Raw genomic sequence first — 19,230 nt, forward strand, 5'->3', positions numbered from 1 at the left:
TATTTTTGCAAGGAGTGTAGGGACAAGTGTAATGGAGAGAGAGATTATTCTTCAAAGCTATGCAGCACATGGAAATTTCCAAAGTTGCCTGAAAAATTCAGCAAAATCATTGTGATCCAACTGAAGCTGTTGCTGCAGTGCCTGGATTATAGCCTGTGAGTTGAACAAAAAATATGGAGTATCAGGATTGGGTTTACCTCAGAATTGTGCAAATTTTGCATGTGTTTAACAAACAGCATTAAAACTGATTCACTGGCAATTTTGTTTGCTCCCATCAGCTAGATATAGTGGCAAATCTGTACCAAAACCATATTGACATTGAAGTGTAACAGGTGAAGAACACAAAATATGAGATTATAATGAGGTGTGTATAATCAACATACATATATTTATTCCCGTCTTCCTTGACCTAGTGTCTTCTGAATTTCTTGGACTATAACTTCCAGATTTCCTAGCCAAGAACATTTTGAGTCATGCCTCTGGGGGTAGCATATTGCTATAATGGCTACTATTAACAATGACCTTATGATGTCCTCAGAATCAAAGGCAGTATGTCTCTGAATACTAGTTTTTGAAGCTTAATTGTGGGAAATGGCTCTTGCCCACATGACCTACTTGTGTCTTAATAGAACCATCTTGTTAGCTACTATGGGATGCTGGCCTTTTTGTCAGTAGACTTTTTGTCAGATCCAGCAGACTTCTTGCTTTAAAAAAACCCCCAAAACCCTTGTTACAAGTCCCTTTTCAACTGATGTGGAAGAAGAAATGTCAGACAGGATGTGGAAAATTAAGAGCAAACATTGCAATCCAAAATGGAGAGGTATGTTTGATTTTACAAATGAATTGATATATATCCATACCTGCATTAATCAGAGGGACCCAAATATGGAAGCCGTATCTAGATAGAAAATTTGTATTGAAATTCTTCTGGGGTTTAAAGTCTAATCACTAATAAGTCTAATTATTACTATCTTGCAGTGAACCTTGCAAACAATGCACTTTCCACCCACAGTCTGACTGAGGAACACAAACATTTTAATTATCTGATTATTTAGACCCTACACAAATAGTGTGTACTCCACTGTTATTCTAATATATAGCTCTCATATGATTATTCATCATCTCTCACTCATTTTAGTATCAGACAAAATCATATGCATGTATATTACACACTTGTACCCATACTGATCAGTACAGTTGGAATTCAGTATCACAGAAGCCCATTAAAAACAGCTTCATCAAGTTGATTTAAACATAAAAAGTGTAACTCACATATTGCTTCTATCTTAGAGCTGTAACTATACTGAATTCTATCGTATAGTGCAGTATTAATGCAGCATCAGGGGTTGTGCAATATGGAATGTGAAAGTTGTGTTATATGTGTGTTATGTGTTCTATGTGTTCTATGGTTTTTATATTTTTAAAGCTGCACTGGGGTGGCATTTAATTTCGTTGTACAAGTAGTACAATGACAAAGATTTCTATTCTATTATTATTATTATTATGAAGCTCAGACTGGGCATGCCACGGCTTAGGTAGCTGAAAATAGATTCCCTCTCACACAAAACAGAAAGATAGAAGCGTAAGGATAAGGAACTCCAAAACTGCAGACTTCTTCCTCCCCACCGAAAAATAGGGGAAAGTTCTTAAGAAAACCTTCAAACCAGCCCAGTGAAGGTTGAACATACTGAACATTCAGAAGATTTGTGGGGCTGGGGGTTGTTGTGATATGATGTGGGCTAGATAACAGAGAGAGTGGGAAGGGAAAGAAACAATTAGATTTCAGAATGGCATCATTCACCCTGCCTTTTTTCCTGGCACATCCCACTTCTCCCTCCATTATTATCACATATGTAATTTATATTGAGGATAGGCACATTTTGGCTGCCTTTGCCAATTTCCTTGTTCCCAAAGGCCTTTTCCTACTTATATCAAAGCACAGCGTGAAAAGGTCCTGGCAATCTCTTTTACTCTGCAGTGTGCCCATGATGATGCCTTCATTTTATCCTCAGTCCATGACTGAGACAGGTTTAAGTAGTCCTTAGTTGTTCCAGTTTTAAAGTAGTGTTTTTCCCTTGACCAGTCACAGCTTAAGGGTAAGGACACTCTGCTGAACTTCCCATGTTGCTGGGGGGCAGCACATTCAGGTATTTCAGAGGGAACAAGATGAATCCCTCATCAGTTACTTATCCGGGACTGTCCATACCCCTTCCTCTGCCTTGAACCCCATACTTTCTTCCTTTCCAGAGGGCAAAAGAACAGGGGACATGTACTGACTGCGTGGTACCTGCAGCCACACATTTCTGATTGGTGGGGTAAGGGAGATGTACAGTACAGGGTCTTAGCATACCAAAAGTATTTCAAAACAAGCTGGTAGATAATGGGTTGGAGGGTTGCCCAGTAAAGACTGATTTAGCAGACATCTCCCATCCACTGTATGCATCAGCTGTCAAGTGGTTCCTCTGAGTATGAGACAGCTAATACGTATGGTAGAAAAGAATGACACAGTGAAGCAGCCTCTCCTGTTTCACTGCGCAGCTCCCACCCACCCCTCAGCTGCAAGCCCAGTTCCTGATTGCTACTTGGTTATTTAGCAGCTTTTGATGCCATTGATCATTGTATCCTTTTGAACAAACTCTGGGAGTTGGGGTTGGGGGCTGCTGGTTCTCTTCCTTTCATCAGGATTGGTTTCAGTTGGTGTTGGTAGAGGAAGGAGAGCTTGAGCCCAAAGGCCCTTCCTTTGTGGATTTCTTGTGGCTTGACATTCTCCCGAATCCTATTTAATATCTACATGAGGCTGGAAGACAAGGTCCTTTGACAGGTATCATCAATATGCAGATGATGCACAGCTGTATATATCAAGCCTAGGTTGGTGAAACTGTCAAGGCCCTGTCCTTGTGCCTGGGGGCTGTTGGGGTCTGGGTGGGGAAGAACAGACTTGGGCTCAAACCTAGCAAGACTGACTAGAAATATATCCTGTTGCTGGTGATCTGGGGGTTCTCCTGGACTTTCAGCAATTGTTTGAAGAGCAACTGGCTGCTGTAGCCAGGAGGGCCTTTGCACAAATATTCTGGTCTGCCAATTATGCTCATGGTTACTCATGATGTAGTCACTTCTTGTTTGAATTACTGCAATATGCTCTACATGGTGCTGCTCTTGAAGACCAGTTAGAAGCTACAGGTGGTCCAGAATGCAGTGGTATGAGTAGTTTTGGACATGTCTTAGTTCACCCATGTGATACTTCTACTTCATGAGCTGCACTGGGTACCATTTCCTTCCAAGTGTAGTTCAGGGTGCTAATATTTGCCTATAAAGCACTGCATGGTTTGGGACCTGACTACCTATGGGACTGCCTTTCTCCAGTGGTTTATGCCCAGCCAGTAAGATCTAGCAGGATCAGTACAGTCCAGATCCCAACTATGAAGTGATACTGTTTTGCAGGATCCAAAAGACATGTTTTTTCTGTGGCTGCTCCTACCCTTTGGAACAGCAGCCCTCCTTCAGTCCTTATAGCCCTGACCCTAATGACCTTCAGGAGAGCCACAAAGACATGGCTTTTTTGGCAGGCACTAGGAGAGAGTAATAACCCACATGGTGATTGCTTTTTAAATGGTAATTTTGTTCTGTGACATGATCTCCTGTATCTGTTTCTTACAGTGTTGTATTTCTGCTTTTAATCCCTATTTTCTTGTATACCCTACAGTTGCGTTGGTGACTGTGGCTAACATAAAATAAACATGTGTCATAATAGCAGTAATTTTGCTTGTTTAGAATCAATAGTAATGTTTATTATGGCATACTGATAAGCTACCAAGGAAATCATTTATGACATTTACTGGTATATAGTACAAATAATTTCTGACATTTCACTGATATACAGTCTAATTCTCTAAGAGTCTGCTTTTTTCAAAATGTGTAAGACAGGACAGCATCTGGTATCTGGTCCTTTGTGCCAAGTAATCCTTTGCCATAAAGTTCACAGTGTCACCTTTCTTGTACTTTACTGTCAGACATTTTAAAGATTGTCGGGTTCTTTTACTTGCTGCCTTTCACTTATGAGTCCATTCTCTTATCTACTGAGATGTCAATACTATAAATTCATGGCTACAAATGAAAGAGGACTTCCTACTTTTAAAGAAAATGTTTGGCAGAGTTGCACCACATCCAGCAAGAGAGGAACTGTTCTGAAAGTGGCACTTAGCTCAAAGAGGGAGCTCTGTGGGTGTGGGTGTGTTTATGAGTGTAGATGTATATTTCTTGGGTGATGTCTGCCTAGTTCACTGGAGTGTCCTCAAGGTATGATCAAACAAATCAACATGGCAGTTGTGGTGGTGCAATCAAAGCTTCACCTGTTTTTTAATGTGCATTGTGATGCACATAAGATCACAATGCACATTAAAAAACAGGTGGAGCTTCATTTGCATCATCATGGACACCCTCTTGACTTGTTAACCGTACTCTGCAGACACTCCTATAGATCATGCTTCTCTTCCTTGAGTCTAGGACCTAAATACTGTTTTACATTTTAACTCCAGGTTGTAACTTGTTAGGATTCCTATCTGTTCTTTCCCTCTCAACATTTATATTTATACCTAAACAGATATTGCAGAATCCTATATATTTCCAATGCTTTTCCATAGAACTGAAGCTCTTCCTTTGTTAGGGACCTGCTATGAAACAGAGCTAATAATATAATACAGAGATATCTCTGAACAAATGCAGAATGCTCACTTCATGCTTTTCAAAAACCATACCTGATCTGGACACCCACAGATGTGGTGGTCAAGAGGTGAGAAGACTTCTAAAACAAAAGATGTACTTTGGGAGTGAATCTAAGTCTCAGTATTCATGCAACAAAAACACTTCATCTCGAAGAGGCAATATTTGGCACAAATAACCTTTGTGTATCTTATAGCTCATTATCTAACCATCTTATCCTTTCCCTCTTGTTTCTCCTGCCTGCCTCGTCCAGTCTGCTCATGCTGTCTCAGTGCTCAGAGAATGTGCAAAGCTACGTCCTGCAGATCCTACTGTCCCTCTCCTGGCTGCCAAGGTCTGCATTGGACCTCTGCACTGGGTAAGTCAGCTGGCGCAGTGCTTCTTACATAATGCATGAGGTGCCGCATTGACAGCAGCACTCAAGTGTGGCTTAAAGAGGGGAAGAGACAGAAGGAAGATGAGGGGGTAAACCAAAAGCAGCTGCACAATTATATAGAGCTGACCTGGATTATTGCAAGGGGCCCCTGACATGCGTTTCTCTGTTATTTTTGGGGGGGGGGGGTAAAAAAGAGCTTAACCAAAGACTTGTCATAAACCAAAGTTTGAATTGCTTGTTGAAACTAATTTCCCCAATGGAACAATAAGTTGTTATTTCTTAATTACTACACTGATACTATGCAGTCCAAATCCATGTATGTTGACTTAGAAAGAAATGGCACAGAGTACAATGGGACTTTTTCTCAGTTAAATGTCTGCTGTCTGGAGAAAACTAGTTTTATTCCTACCAGCAGATGGCTCTTTTTTTAAAAAAAATTTTGATACAGTGATGCTTATATAATATAATTTAAGATTATTGACATTCTAATATTTAGTTCACTTAGAGTATTGAAAATAGATAACAAAAATATATATATTCTATCAATATTAATTACAGATGGCTTTTTTTTTTTGCTTAAACTTACTGTCATGAAGACAAATTACATATTACTGATGATGTTACTATTATTGTGCATTTTAATCTCATTCACATGTAGCCTTAGTCATAATAAGAGGGGCAAGTGGGAGAAATTGCGGCCTGTGTAGATGCAAATGCCAGGCCTTCAGTTTGCTGTAAGCGAAGGGTGCTCCCTCCATCAGTCTCCTCCAACAGGAGGAGCAATAAAGCGTTGTTGAAAATATTAAATGACATCAGAAGAGTAACCTGCAGAGAAGGAAAATAGATTACTAAGTACTTGAGGTTGATTAATTCCTTGCTTTTAATTGATTGACTATATAATTAACAGACTGAAATAAATATTACAGGATAAGTTATGCAGGTGGCAAACCTTGAGGGCACTTAACAAGACCTCACATTCTGTTGACTGATCAGCACAGACAAATGATTTATTCCAAGGGTAATAGTTTTTAACACAGTTAATAGTTTATAGTGCTGGATTTGAAGTGTATGCTTTTCAAGTTGGGAAACTTCATTCTTAATGCAAACATACCCCGAGTCTCCAACTAAAGACTTCTGGAATAGTGAGGTAGTAGTTCTAATTTTTGGATTGGAGATCACTTCCAGTCTGGTATAGTTTTACTTCATGTACTGTAATACTACAAAACTTCCCTCCTTTCTTCACAAAGTTAGTAATTGAATACCACCCTTTCAAGCAATCAGAATGCCACAGATGGATCCTGAGATCCTGTTTGGTCATTTCCATTTAGTTGATCTGTGCATATTCTTTTCAGAAATGTCACTAATGTAAAGTTCCCAGGTTCCTTTAAAAATCTACACTTAATTTTGTGATGAATGAAGCATTCATTTGATTGCACTGATAACCTAATGCAGCTGTCACTAAGTAAATATATGTGCACAACAGGAGAAATTTATAGAAGGGGGTTTTAATATTTAGGATGCAGTTCTGTGAATACTTGACAGCAGCTGGCCCTGTTGGATACTACAGGGTTTAGCTCTAAACTTGTAGGACTTATACTGCTACTGGTGTCAAAGTTTAGTTACATCTATTGTACTTGTAGCCATTAAATGTGATCTATGGAGGGCCTATGCTCCAAATACATGTCTAGTTTGGATGGGTGCTCTTTTGTCATCATTAGTCTAATGGAATCCCCAAGGCATTTATGTCTTTTCTATAAAATCATTTATATTGTGCTCTTCCACCTAAAATTGGGCCCAGACCATGGCTTACCACAGATTTAGTATTAAATCAAACCACAACAAATGATAATAATAGAAAAGCAGATTCAGAAAGTATCCAGTAAAAAGACTAAACAAACATTGACCAACTTCATTAAAACTGTGCTCAAAGAAAACAGATTTCAGTTGCCTTCTAAAAGTGCTCAACAAGCTATGTGATGGGATCTCTTCTTGGCTGTCTCTGCATGCATGTGCTTCCAGAGATATTTGGCTTCTCTTTATACCCAGAGAAGTGCTTCTGAATACACCTGTACGTGAAGATAGCCAGGAACAACTTTCGGAATAACTATGTGAATCTTGCAAAAGATGCGGCTGCTTCAGCAATTGGAAAAAAAGTGCTGTGTTTGAATCTTTCATGGTGGAAGTACCTCTTTCAAATGTACAGCTGCAATATGTGTACTGAGTGCTTTATTTTTCCCTATAACACTGAATGACACCTATTCATTTGGATCAGGATAGAGAAACTGTAGCACACACACACACACCCAGCATTCCTAGACAATTGAGTTCAATGAGATTTATTTTTCATTTGTAGCACCTTGTAGCATTGCAGCCTTAGTGTATAAAGGGAGGAAATTACAAAGATTGGAGAAGAAAAAATGTCATTTCCTTTTCTCCTCCTAGGAGCTCTTTGAAGAGCACTTTAAGGCTTCTGTTCTAGGCTGACAGAGACTTTCTCCAGTCTTGTGTCTTCAGTTGCATTTGGACTTACTACCTAGTTGGACTGCAGTGCCAGTTAGCAAAGCTAACACTGTAGCATTTCATCCTATGTCTCCAAACATACATCAGAAGACAGATATGTATGGCATTAGTCATTCACTTATATGATTTTATCATTTAAATGCTATGTAAGTAGAAAAACTATGAACTCTGTGATTCCTGTCTTTCATCAGGAGGTCAACAAAGTATAGTATTTCAACTTTGGAACACATTTTTTAAAAAATACAATAAATATTTTAATTATAATAATATGCATTCATTGCACAAAATGATAAAATAATGAGATCATTGTCAGTGGAAATCCAGAGAGATAATTTCTTCATTGACATGGCAGTGTAAATAGCTAGGTGTAAACTAGGTATCTGATGTAGCTATTTAATGGAAGATTAACAATTGCTATGTTATGAAATACTAAGCCACTCATTTTTAGAAAGCTTAAAAGTATAACTTATTCTGTGTACTTCCAGCAAGCTATAAATATGTTGTTAGTTTTGGAGTAAATTTAGAAATGTAATTGCCAATTAATTACCTACAAAATTAAGAGTAGGCATCAGAATATTATAAATAAATGAAAGAAGATCCATGTTTTTTCCTTATCTAATGTATATTTTTCAGGTTACTTTCTTGTTCACTGGAAAGAGGTACCTGAATATATTTTAAATTTCTTGGAATAAATATTATTTTAATTATTGCAATGTATCTAGAATAGTGTCTAGCAGTTTCTTTTACTGGTTCATCAAACTACTAATTGAACAAAGTAAGAGGATACAAAAGAACCAATAAATCACTGCTAACAGTGAAATCAATTTCTACAACAAAGCCAACTATTGGATTAAGCAAATCCACAAAGAAGCTGTATATTTTAAGACCAAGAGAAAGTAAAGAAGGCATAGAACATTAGGAAAAAGTACTGGGGCAGTTTGTATACCTTTGAGGCATCCTGGTAAAAAATCACCTTCCATGTGGACAGATCACGGGTTCCTCTAACCTAGTATTGCTGCCAGTGATTGGCAGAAGGTCTCCATTGTTTCAGGAGAAAGGTCATGTGGCTCAATCAGATTAATCTGACTGTTGTCTAGTTGCAAACCGTATGCTCTACTGCTGAAATGCCTCTCCTTCCCCAAAAGCTGCATTCTTTTCCAATGAAACAAGAGGCCCTGGCTTAAATCTTGCTTGTAACATGAACTGACAAGGGGGCCATTGATAAATTATTCTTTATCGGCCTTGCTCCACCCTTCTGAAACACAATGCTGACCAAACTCAAGACAGGTTTTTGTTTGTTTGTTTGTTTGTTTTTTTGTGATAAAACCTTTCTAGTCTGGTAACCTTCAGATATGTTGTGACTACAAGAGTTTTAGGAGTTTGAAAGGCTGTTTAAAAACAATGCAGGGCAGATGGATCTTACGTGGAGTCCTTGGTGCTCTCTGAGCTTGGTTGTTTGCTTGCAGAAGTTTCATTACCCAGCTAGGTAACATCATCAGTGCTAGTGAGTATAAGGTTTGCTCCCTGTTTATATACAGTAGCTTGCCCTGCTACTATTACTACTAAGATAGATCTTATTCATATTTGGAAATACATTCCAATGCACATTTGGGTAGGGACATGTTTTTATATCAGAGTCTCATGATCAAGCAAGTGATACATATGTGAAAACCAATGTCTGTTTTACAGATCTTGCTATCTGGATTAATGTAGAACAGCATAAAAATTGTTAGTTCATACCCCTCTGTAATGAAAACCATACTGCAGTCCTAGCAGTGCCCATAGGAGCATTGTAATGTCCAGCCTCTATCATTTACCAGGAGTTTACAGAAGGACTTAATTTGAATTAAGCATGAATTTTTTTTTTTTAAAAAACCTCTAATTCTTAATCATAAAGTTTTAAAATGTTTATAACTTTGCTTTTATATTCATGTTACACTGGAAATGTTAAAGCCTGTTTTTATGATGGGGACTGAGTCACCTGGACAAACTTCCAATATTTCTTACTTAAAATTACATAAAGCATTACATTTTTAGGTATCTACTGAAGAGTTTTTTAAAGTGTACATCCAAAAATGTCAAGAATAGGCGAGCAGATGCTTGAAAAGACCTGAGATGAATCTGGATTTTGCTGCTATACAATACATAAACTGTTCTTTATGAGTCTTTTGGCATGGCAGAGACTCTGGGAGTGCATGAGTTGACCTTCCGCTTTCTATTCCTAAACCTCTAGAATTGTGCAAGCAGTTAAAAGAGTGTTTGGTTTTACTTTTTACCTCCTTTTTAAAACTGCCCTTCTGGTTTATCTAGTTTTAAGAAATATCCACTTCCTTCAAAAATGTAGATATACCAATGCTCCTGACTGTCACCTAATCTTTTCCCCACAATACTAAATTGCTATTGGTGAAAACTCACACTGTTTGCTTGTTTCTTTTAGATGTAAAGAGTGCAGTTTAATATGCATGGCCTTGGTCTCCTAAAGGAAAGGAGGTGGGTGGGAAAACACAACAGAAAGAAACAACATGCCAAGATGTGCCAGCTGAATACCAGCTGGGCAGCCTCTTGCCAGGGGATAACACCTGCTGTTCCTATTCCTTGTCATGTGCCTGTAGGCTTAGCTCAACTTACATTCAGAAATCTGCAAAAAGATAATATGGTTAGCTGGAAAAAGCCTCCCTCTGTTTCAGGAAAAATAGTTCGCAAGCAGTAGGCTGCTAACAAAATGAGGTTTTCACCAAAAATTATGGCAGTGGGGAATACAGATTATTATATTTTGCAATGGCTGGACATAGTTTGTTGGCATATCTTGCTGAGTGTTTTTCTGTGCACATCCTTCAACCCAGGAGAGAGGTGGAGGCTTGTCCTTGTTATTTCTGACAGCTGAGGAATCCTTGGAGTTAGCCGATCCTTTTAGGTCCCCTCGAGTTTTGTTCTTGTCCTAGAATATTCTTTTAGCTTAGTGTTCTCAAACTTAAAAATCACCCCTTTTGTTGGTCATCCTCTTCTATTAATGTCACTATTGATGGTGATGGAATTGAAAGCAACTCTGCTCCCCCTCCAGTCCTTCTGGGAACACAAGCAATAACTAACCCTGTCTCACAAACATTTGGTCACAACTGCCACCGTATCTTCCTCTCTCTAATAATTTCCCACACAAATACCATTGCTTTCCTCTTCTGTCTCAGACAGAATGTCAAAGAGAGGCTTGGTTAGGCACCTTGGCATATGACAGCTTTTATTAGCAAGCATTAATATTTGGGCACATATCCTATTACTACTTGGAAAATCTTAAAGTACTGTAGCTTTCTCTTTTTTTAAAAAAAACCAACCCAATGCTTAATTATCCTGCAACAGTCCTGCAAGGTCCATTATTATAATTATTCCTCATATTGCAGCTGGCAGGACACAAACTGAGAAAAATGGCTTCTCTCAAGTGAGTTCATGGCTGTGGAGAGATTTAAACTATTTAAACATTTGTGTCTGACCTGGTTCAGTTTCCAGTTAATACCATAAAAGAAAAACTGAATTGCTAATCAAAGTCTCTGAGAAGTAGAACCTAATAAGTTCTGCTACCTGGTTGGTCACCTACAGCTAGAATTACCATATCTGGGCTACAAAAGACTAGATGACAGCAAGGAGATAGAGTTTTCCATATCTTCTTGTTACCATCAAGAGGTGGCCCAGATTTTGATAAAGGTATCACAACTGACACAGTTAATGATTGGTACCAAAGACTTGTAGTCTGTCCTGGGTGCTAATGTGTCACAGACACAGTCCTCCAAGCATGTTGCAGCTCCCGTCTGCATAATTTCCTCTCACATTGAAACTATATTAGGGGCATTCTTTGGGGTCAGCAAGATGGTGGTGAGAAGGGCCAGACTAGTGAGTGGACAACACTTTTCTCTATTTCTGCCACCCACATCTCCCATTTCTTTTATTTCAGATACTACCCTTCCCTCCTTTGCTGTCTCTTCCCCTTCCCTTCCATCAATAGGCTACTGGTGAAAGACTAGATTTAATCAATGAGCTATATGTAATGTTTGTTGTAGGATTTGAAATTAGACCAAGATTTGCAAATTGTCCAAATCTACCGTACGCTTTGAAAGATCCACCAATATACTCTTTTGAGAGTCTGCCCTTTTAGCTTGTAAGTTTATCATCATTTTAATTGTCATTAAGGCCCGGTTGTTTGAGGGACCACCTATCTCCTAGGGTTTCTGCCTGTCCAGTAAGATCAGGCAGACTTGATGTGCTCTCAATCAAACAGTGCCATCTATAGGGACCCGGGAAGTGTGCCTTCTCTGTCACAGCACCTGCCTTCTGCAATGATACCCCACCTTCACCCCAGAAATCCATTTGGCTCCTACCCAGATAATATTCTGGAAGTCTTTAAAAACCTGGCTCTTCTCCCAGAACTTGTGGTAGGATGCTTGTGGAGCCCCTATCAGTTGTGGGTTTTTTGGTATATGGGTGTAATTGTCTGGATGCATACAATTTTCTTTTTATTGTTTTCTGTGTTTTAACTGCCACCCAGATTCATTTTGGAGTTGGACAGCCTCTAAATCTCCTCCTCCACCTCCTCCTGACCTGTTTAATGTGAACCATCAGCCCAAAACTAGTAGCCTGTTGTTTTGTTGTTGTTCAGTCATTAAGTCTTGTCCGACTCTTCATGACCCCATGAACCATGTCGTGCCAGACCTTCCTGTCCTTCACTGCCTCCCTGAGTTTGCTGTTTCATGCTCATTGCTTCAATGATGCTATCTAACCATTTCATCCTCTGCCGTCCCCTTCTCCTTTTGCCTTCAACCTTTCCCAGCATCAGGGTCTTTTCCAAAGACTCTTCTCTTCGCATTAGGTGACCAAAATATCTGAGCTTGAGCTTCAGTATCAATCCTTCCAAGGAGCAGTCAGGGACTCTTAAGAGTCTTCTCCAGCACCACAGTTCAAAGGCATCAATTCTTCGGCGCTCAGCCTTCTTTATGGTCCAGCTCTCACAGCCATACATTGCTACTGGAAAAACCATAGCTTTGATTATGTGGATCTTTGTTGGCAAGGTGACGTCTCTGCTTTTTAATATGCTGTCTAGGTTTGCCATAGCTTTCCTCCCAAGGAGCAAGCGTTTTTTAATTTAATGGCTGCAGTCTCCGTCTGCGATGATCTTGGAGCCCAAATAAATGAACTTACTGCTTCCATTTCTACCCCTTCTATTTGTCAGGAGTTGATGGCTTCAGAGGCCATGATCTTAGTTTTTTTAATGTTGAGTTTCAAGCCAGCTTTTGCACTCTCCTCTTTCGCCCGCATCAAGAGGCTCTTTAGTTCTTCTTCACCTTCTGCCATTAGAGTGGTATCATCTGCATATCTGAGGTTGTTGATGTTTCTCCCTGCAATCTTAACTCCAGCTTGTGATTCTTCCAGCCTGGCATTTGTATAAGTTAAATAAACAGGGTGACAGTATACAGCCTTGTCGTACTCCTTTCCCTATTTCAAATCAATCAGTTGTTCCATGACTAGTTCTAACTGTTGCTTCTTGGCCCGCATACAGATTTCTCAGGAGACAGGTAAGATGGTCTGGTACCCCCATCTCTTTAAGAATTTGCCATGGTTTGTTGTGATCCACACAATCGAAGGCTTTTGCATAATCAATGAAGCAGAAGTAGATTTGTTTTGGAACTCTAGTGCTTTCTCCATGATCCAGCGAATGTTGGCAATTTGATCTCTAGTTCCTCTGCCTCTTTGAAACCCAGTTTGTACATCCAGTAGTTCTCGGTTCACATACTGCTGAAGCCTAGCTTGTAGGATTTTGAGCATAACCTTGCTAGCATGTGAAATGAGCACAATTGTGTGATAGTTTGAGCATTCTTTGGCATTGCCCTTCCTTGGAATTGGAACGTAAACTGTCCTTTTCCAATCCTGTGGTCACTGTTGCGTTTTCCAAACTTGCTGGCATATTGAGTGTAGCACTTTAACAGCATCATCTTTTAGTACAGTGGTACCTCGGGTTATGAACTTAATTCGTTCTGTGACTCTGGTTGCAGCCCGAATTGGTTGCAACCCGAAGCAAATTTCCCCATAAGGTCCAATGTAATTACCATTAATCCGTTCTGGCATGAAGGACAGGGAGGCGGCTATTGCTTGGAGGGAGAGTCCCCCTCCCTACGACTACGTGTCGGGGGCGGAAAAATGGCCGTGGACCACATGTCAGGGGCGGAAAATGGCCGCGGACCGTGTCACAGGAGGGAAAATGGCCGCATATCCTGTTCGTACCCCGAGGCAGAGTTCGCAAACTGAAGCAAAATTTTGCGGTCGGAGCTGGTTGTAACCCGAAAAGTTCGTTAACAGAAGCATTCATAACCCGAGGTTCCACTGTATTTTAAATAACTCAGCTGGAATACTGTAATCTCCACTAGCTTTGTAGTTAGTAATGCTTCCTAAGGCCGACTTGACTTTGCTCTCTAGGATGTCTGGCTCAAGGTCAGTGATCACACCAGCATGGACATCAGGGACATTAAGATCTTTCTTGTTTAGTTCTTCTGTGTATTCTTGCCACCTCTTCTTAATCTCTTCTGCTCTGTTAGGTCCCTGCCTTTTTTGTCCTTTATCATGCCCATCTTTGCACTAAATGTTCCTTTCATATCTCCAATTTTCTTGAAGAGATCTCTACTGTTCCCAATTCTGTTGTTTTCCTCGATTTCTTTGCATTGTTCATTTAAGAAAGCCTTCTTATCTCTTCTTGCTATTCTCTGGAAATCTCCATTCAGTTGGTTATATCTTTCCCTTTCACCCTTGCTTTTTGCATTCCTTCTTTCCATAGCTATTTGTAAAGCCTCATCAGACAGCCATTTTGCTTTCTTGCATTTCTTTTTCCTTGGGATGGTTTTAGTTGCTGCCTCCTGTACAATGTTACGGACCTCCGTCCATAGTTCTTCAGCACTCTGTCTACCAAATCTAATCCCCTAAATCTATTCATCACCTTCACTGTGTACTCACAAGGAATATGATCTAAGTCATACCTTAGTGGTCTAGTGGTTTTCCCTACGTTCTTCAATTTAAGCCTAAATTTTGCAGTAAGAAGCTCATGATCTGAGCCACAGTCAACTCCTGGTCTTGTTTTTGCTGTCTTTATAGAGCTTCTCCATCTTTGGCTGCAAAGTATATAATCAATCTGGTTTCAGTATTGACCATCTGGTGATGTCCATGTGTAGAGTCTTCTCTTGTGTTGTTGGAAAAGAGTGTTTGCTATGACCAGCTTGTCTCTTGACAGAACTCTATTAACCTTTCCCCTGCTTCATTTTGTACTCCAAGGCTAAACTTGCCTGTTATCCCAGTTATTCCTTGACTTCCTACTTTAGCATTCCAATCCCCTGTGATGAAAAGGACATCTTTTTTGGTCCTAGTTCTAGAAGGTATTGTAGGTCTTCATAGAACTGGTCAACTTCAGCTTCTTCGGCATCAGTGGTTGGGGCATAGACTTGGATTACTGTGATGTTGAATGGCTTGCCTTGCATTCACACTGAGAGCACTTTGTCGTTTTTGAGATTGTACCCTATTACCTCCTTTCCCACTCTCTTATTGACTATGAGTGCTACTTCATTTCTTCTAAGGGTTTCTTGCCCACAGTAGTAGATATAATGGTCACCAGAATTAAATTCACCCATTCCCGTCCATTTTAATTCTCTGATTCCCAAGATGTCGATGTTCAATCTTGTCATCTCATGTTTGACCACATCCAGCTTGCCTTGGTGCATAAATCTTACATTCCACGTTCCCATACAATATTGTTCTTTACAGCATCAGACCTTCTTTTCGCTTTCAGATACATCCACAGCTGAACGTCCTTTTGGCTTTGGCCCAGCCGCTTCACTCTTTCTGGAGCTACTTGGAATTGCCCTCTGCTCTTCCCCAGTAGCATATTGGACACCTTCCGATCTGAGGGGATCATCTTCCAGTGTCATATCTTTTAGCCTTTTGACATTGTCCATGGGGTTTTCTTGGCAAGGATATTGGAGTGGGTTGCCATTTCCTTCTCCAATGGACCACATTTTGTCAGAACTCTCTATCATGACCTGTCTATCTTGGGTAGCCCTGCATGGCATAGCTCATGGCTTTACTGAGTTACGCAAGCCCCTTTGCCACAACAAGGCAGTGATCCATGAAGGGGAGCCTGTTGTACTGCTTGGTTTTTATGGTTGTCTGTCTGTGTGATGGAATGGTTTGGTGAAGGCCGCGCTTGGGGAGATAATCATTTCCTTAGCCCCCAGCAGGAGCGTGGGAAGGTTAAGAGGATGAGACTGGCACCACCCTAAGGAATTCGCGGTGTTTGCTTGCTGGCTTGGGAAGTTTAGATTCAGTCTGGCAAGATTCTGTCTTGTGGGTGAAAGCTAATAAAAGCTATTGAACTAGACCTGTACTGTCTCGTGGAGTTCTTTGGGCTGAACCTGACATCAATCAATCTCCCCGAGTGCGGCGTTTACCAAACCATTCCATCACAGTCTGGAAGTTAACAGGAAGTTGAAGATCATGCTATGTGGCCTATGGATTAGGCTCAGCAACTCCTAGATAACAATCTGTCCCATTTTGCCCTCCCCCTTTCTTCTGTGTCTCTATTAATCCATTTCTGGGTCTCTCTACCTCCCCAATGGTTCCATCTGTCTCTGATTCTTTAAACTATGTTTCTGTGATAGATCTGTGTCCCAGCAATGAATCCATGGTCAAGAGCTCCTGTCTCTTCACCATTGCTGCCTACTTACCCACTCCTTTTGGTCTAAAAGTGGGCAGGAGAAGCAAAGTAAGAAATAGGAAGGAGAAGGACCTGTCTTTTGCTTGCTGATTCTCCACCTGACAAAAGAACAGGCTCCATACACATGCGGGAAAGAGCAATATGAACAGTTGTAACAGTGGTAGTAGGGGCATACTTGGCAGATTCTTATGCTCAAAATCTGGAGCCAGCATTAGTGCTAAATCTTTTACCAATGTCATAGGTTGCTGTAGACTTTCACCTGGGAGGATTCCAGTGTGTTGCAGCTGGGCACCATGCTGGGAAAAGTCAGGTTCTTGTCATGCATTGAGATTTAGAAGTCAGGTCTTCCCAATTAACTGGAAGCATAGTACCATCTTATAATTTTGAAGTTCTGATGCTTGCTAATCTTGAATGCATCCCAAAGAATTATATATTCTATTAAGATTTTGCAAAGAACATTTCCTGTAATGTTTCTCCCTTTCTCTCATCAATTCAGCTGGAGGAAGGAGAACGTTTCGCCAAGATGGTTGTTGACATGGGAGAAGATGCCGGAGAATTCCTAGCAAAGGGCTTTTTAGCATTAGGCCTGACATACAGCCTTCAAGCAACTGATGGTAATATTTTGATTTGTCAAATGTGATCTGCACAGCTATTGTTCAAATAAGTCAATTTAAGCACTTAAACATTAAACATGTTAAGAATATTGAAATGGAAGAACTAACTTATAGGTCCATAGTCCATAGTCCAACAATATGTTGCCAATATGCATCACAACGTCTATTTGTTTTATTGATGCAAATCTTTACATTATGCCTTTCTGCTCCTAAGGCAACTAAAAGCAGTCATCATGACATAGTCTTACTAAACCAATATAAAAACAATAAAGCAAAATGTCTCTCAGTCGTCATAAATGACAGATGAAGCTAATTCCTTTCACCTGGACATAGGTGAATGTCCATAGTTTATGTCCAACATCTGGACATACACATTCCCTCTGTATCTGGCTGTTCTGTTTTGTTGTTATAAGTAATCACGGTTGATAAACTCTAATTTCCATAGTTTATGGAATTAAAGAACTGATGGGGCATTGAGGTTATTTTATTTTATGTATGTATTTCATTAAATGTATTATAGCCACTCACTCCAACAGACTCTAGATGGATCTTCTGTCTGGAGTAGAAAAGCAGGACTAAAATCCCATATTTGGCTGCCAAATGTGACTTGTCTAGCCTCTTACATTGACACATCAAGACTTGCTTCTCTTTGGTGAATTGATTCTATCACTCAGAAGTTTCTTTTAACATTTAACTGAAATTTCTCCTCTTGTATAGGTATATTTGATACAGTCCTGGCCTCAGAACAGCAGAGAGCAAAACTTTCATCACCCTCTTTTAATATTCTTCTAGTATTTTTTCAGTTCTTCTAGTATCTGAACACTTCCTTTATCTCCCCTCTCAGTCCTCTTTTTTTTTCCAGGCTAAACATAGTCCAATTTTTATCATACCTCCAGCTATCTTTGTTGCTGTCCTCTGCATTTCAATTTCAGTTTACAGGCCACATACTGTGATAATGAAAGCTGGAAAAATGAAATGGAAGAATTGTTTAAAATTCATCCAGTCATGGAAAATAGTTGGAGTTAACTCTTTACTGAAGAAAAAACTCTGCTTCTGGCTAATGTGAGCAGAAAATGCTCTTGCAGCCCAAAGAATCTATCTTTATCATGATCTCCATTTTTAGAAGTATCTTGTCTGAGGCTGAACATTACCAGTGAGTATCACTGGTAACTGAGCACAATTTAATCAAAATGCCCTTGCTTACTATTTGAACCCAATGGTTTGGTCTCTGGAGTAAATTTCCTTGATCTGGTATCTTCCAGATACATTGGGCCTACAATTCTTGAATTACCAGTTTAGCTCACAGAACATCCTGAGGACACCAAATTGGGAAAACAATAGAGAATCGTAACTCCTTTAATATTATAGCCTATCAGATCCTCTAATTGCAAGAACTGCTTACTAACAAAAGCCAAAAATATGATTTTTGAAAAATAATACTACATGAGTATTGTGCACAATTTCCCATGTCACACACTGGAGTTATGGAGCCTTGTGCAACATAAGCTTAAGCTGGAAATCCAAACTTGCATTTGTAGTGTACTTTTCATTATTTTAAGGTCTATGTTTTAAATATGTTTTCCATCACATGCATGTTATGATTATATGTGCCAGAGAACTAAAATAGGATTTACCTTTTTTTACGTATATGTGGAGCAATGTGTGAAGTGAAATTACAAGAAAGAACTCTGCTCAAGAGATATTAGTGTAAGGCTTGTTGAAAAACATGAATGTAATTTGACTTGATTGTTTTTTTTGTTTTTTTAAATTTTTACAACAAACACAAAACATACATGGACAAACAAAACCATAAAAAGGCATAAAAAAAAGAGCATCTTCCATTTTATAGCGTGTGTCAACCAGTTACCAACTCGTTGGTGCCCCTTTCATAATCTTAAATTCTCATATCATCTATTCAAAATATACTTGTATACTTATCAATTAACAATTATTAATCATTCATAGCTAATCTATAAAATCATTTATTACAATAAATTTTAACTTTCAATAGGATTAGTAATACATTTTCATCTATTGATTATATGTGTATATATATAATAATTAATATCAAATTTCTATTATAAAGTTTCCTAATCCATTACATTACTATATTTTCTCATCCAATCATTAATAAAAACAAGTTACTTATCTTCTTACTCTAATTTCAAATCTCAGTTTAACTCATCTCTGCACATTTCATAATTTTCAATAACTTCCTCCTGCATAAGTAATTTTTAATTTTTCCAATTCTTAAAAGTTACAGT

The 19,230-nt window shown here is 39.3% G+C and overlaps 1 protein-coding gene across 2 annotated transcripts in view; it reads left to right on the forward strand.

Moving 5' to 3' along the window:
- TTC7A (tetratricopeptide repeat domain 7A) overlaps positions 1-19,230 on the forward strand; it is a 192,315-nt gene that overhangs the window by 58,951 nt on the left and 114,134 nt on the right. For both annotated transcript variants that reach the window (XM_088147914.1, XM_088147920.1), the window contains 2 exons: positions 4,973-5,077; positions 16,849-16,966. In XM_088147914.1, coding sequence (XP_088004040.1) covers positions 4,973-5,077; positions 16,849-16,966 — 223 coding nt within the window. The remainder of the gene's footprint in view (positions 1-4,972; positions 5,078-16,848; positions 16,967-19,230) is intronic.

The sequence above is a fragment of the Python bivittatus genome, unplaced genomic scaffold (genome assembly GCF_059951505.1).
Source record: "Python bivittatus isolate LINGU-HERP-01145 unplaced genomic scaffold, Pbiv_v1 ctg000020_np1212, whole genome shotgun sequence".
Lineage (NCBI taxonomy): Eukaryota > Metazoa > Chordata > Lepidosauria > Squamata > Pythonidae > Python > Python bivittatus.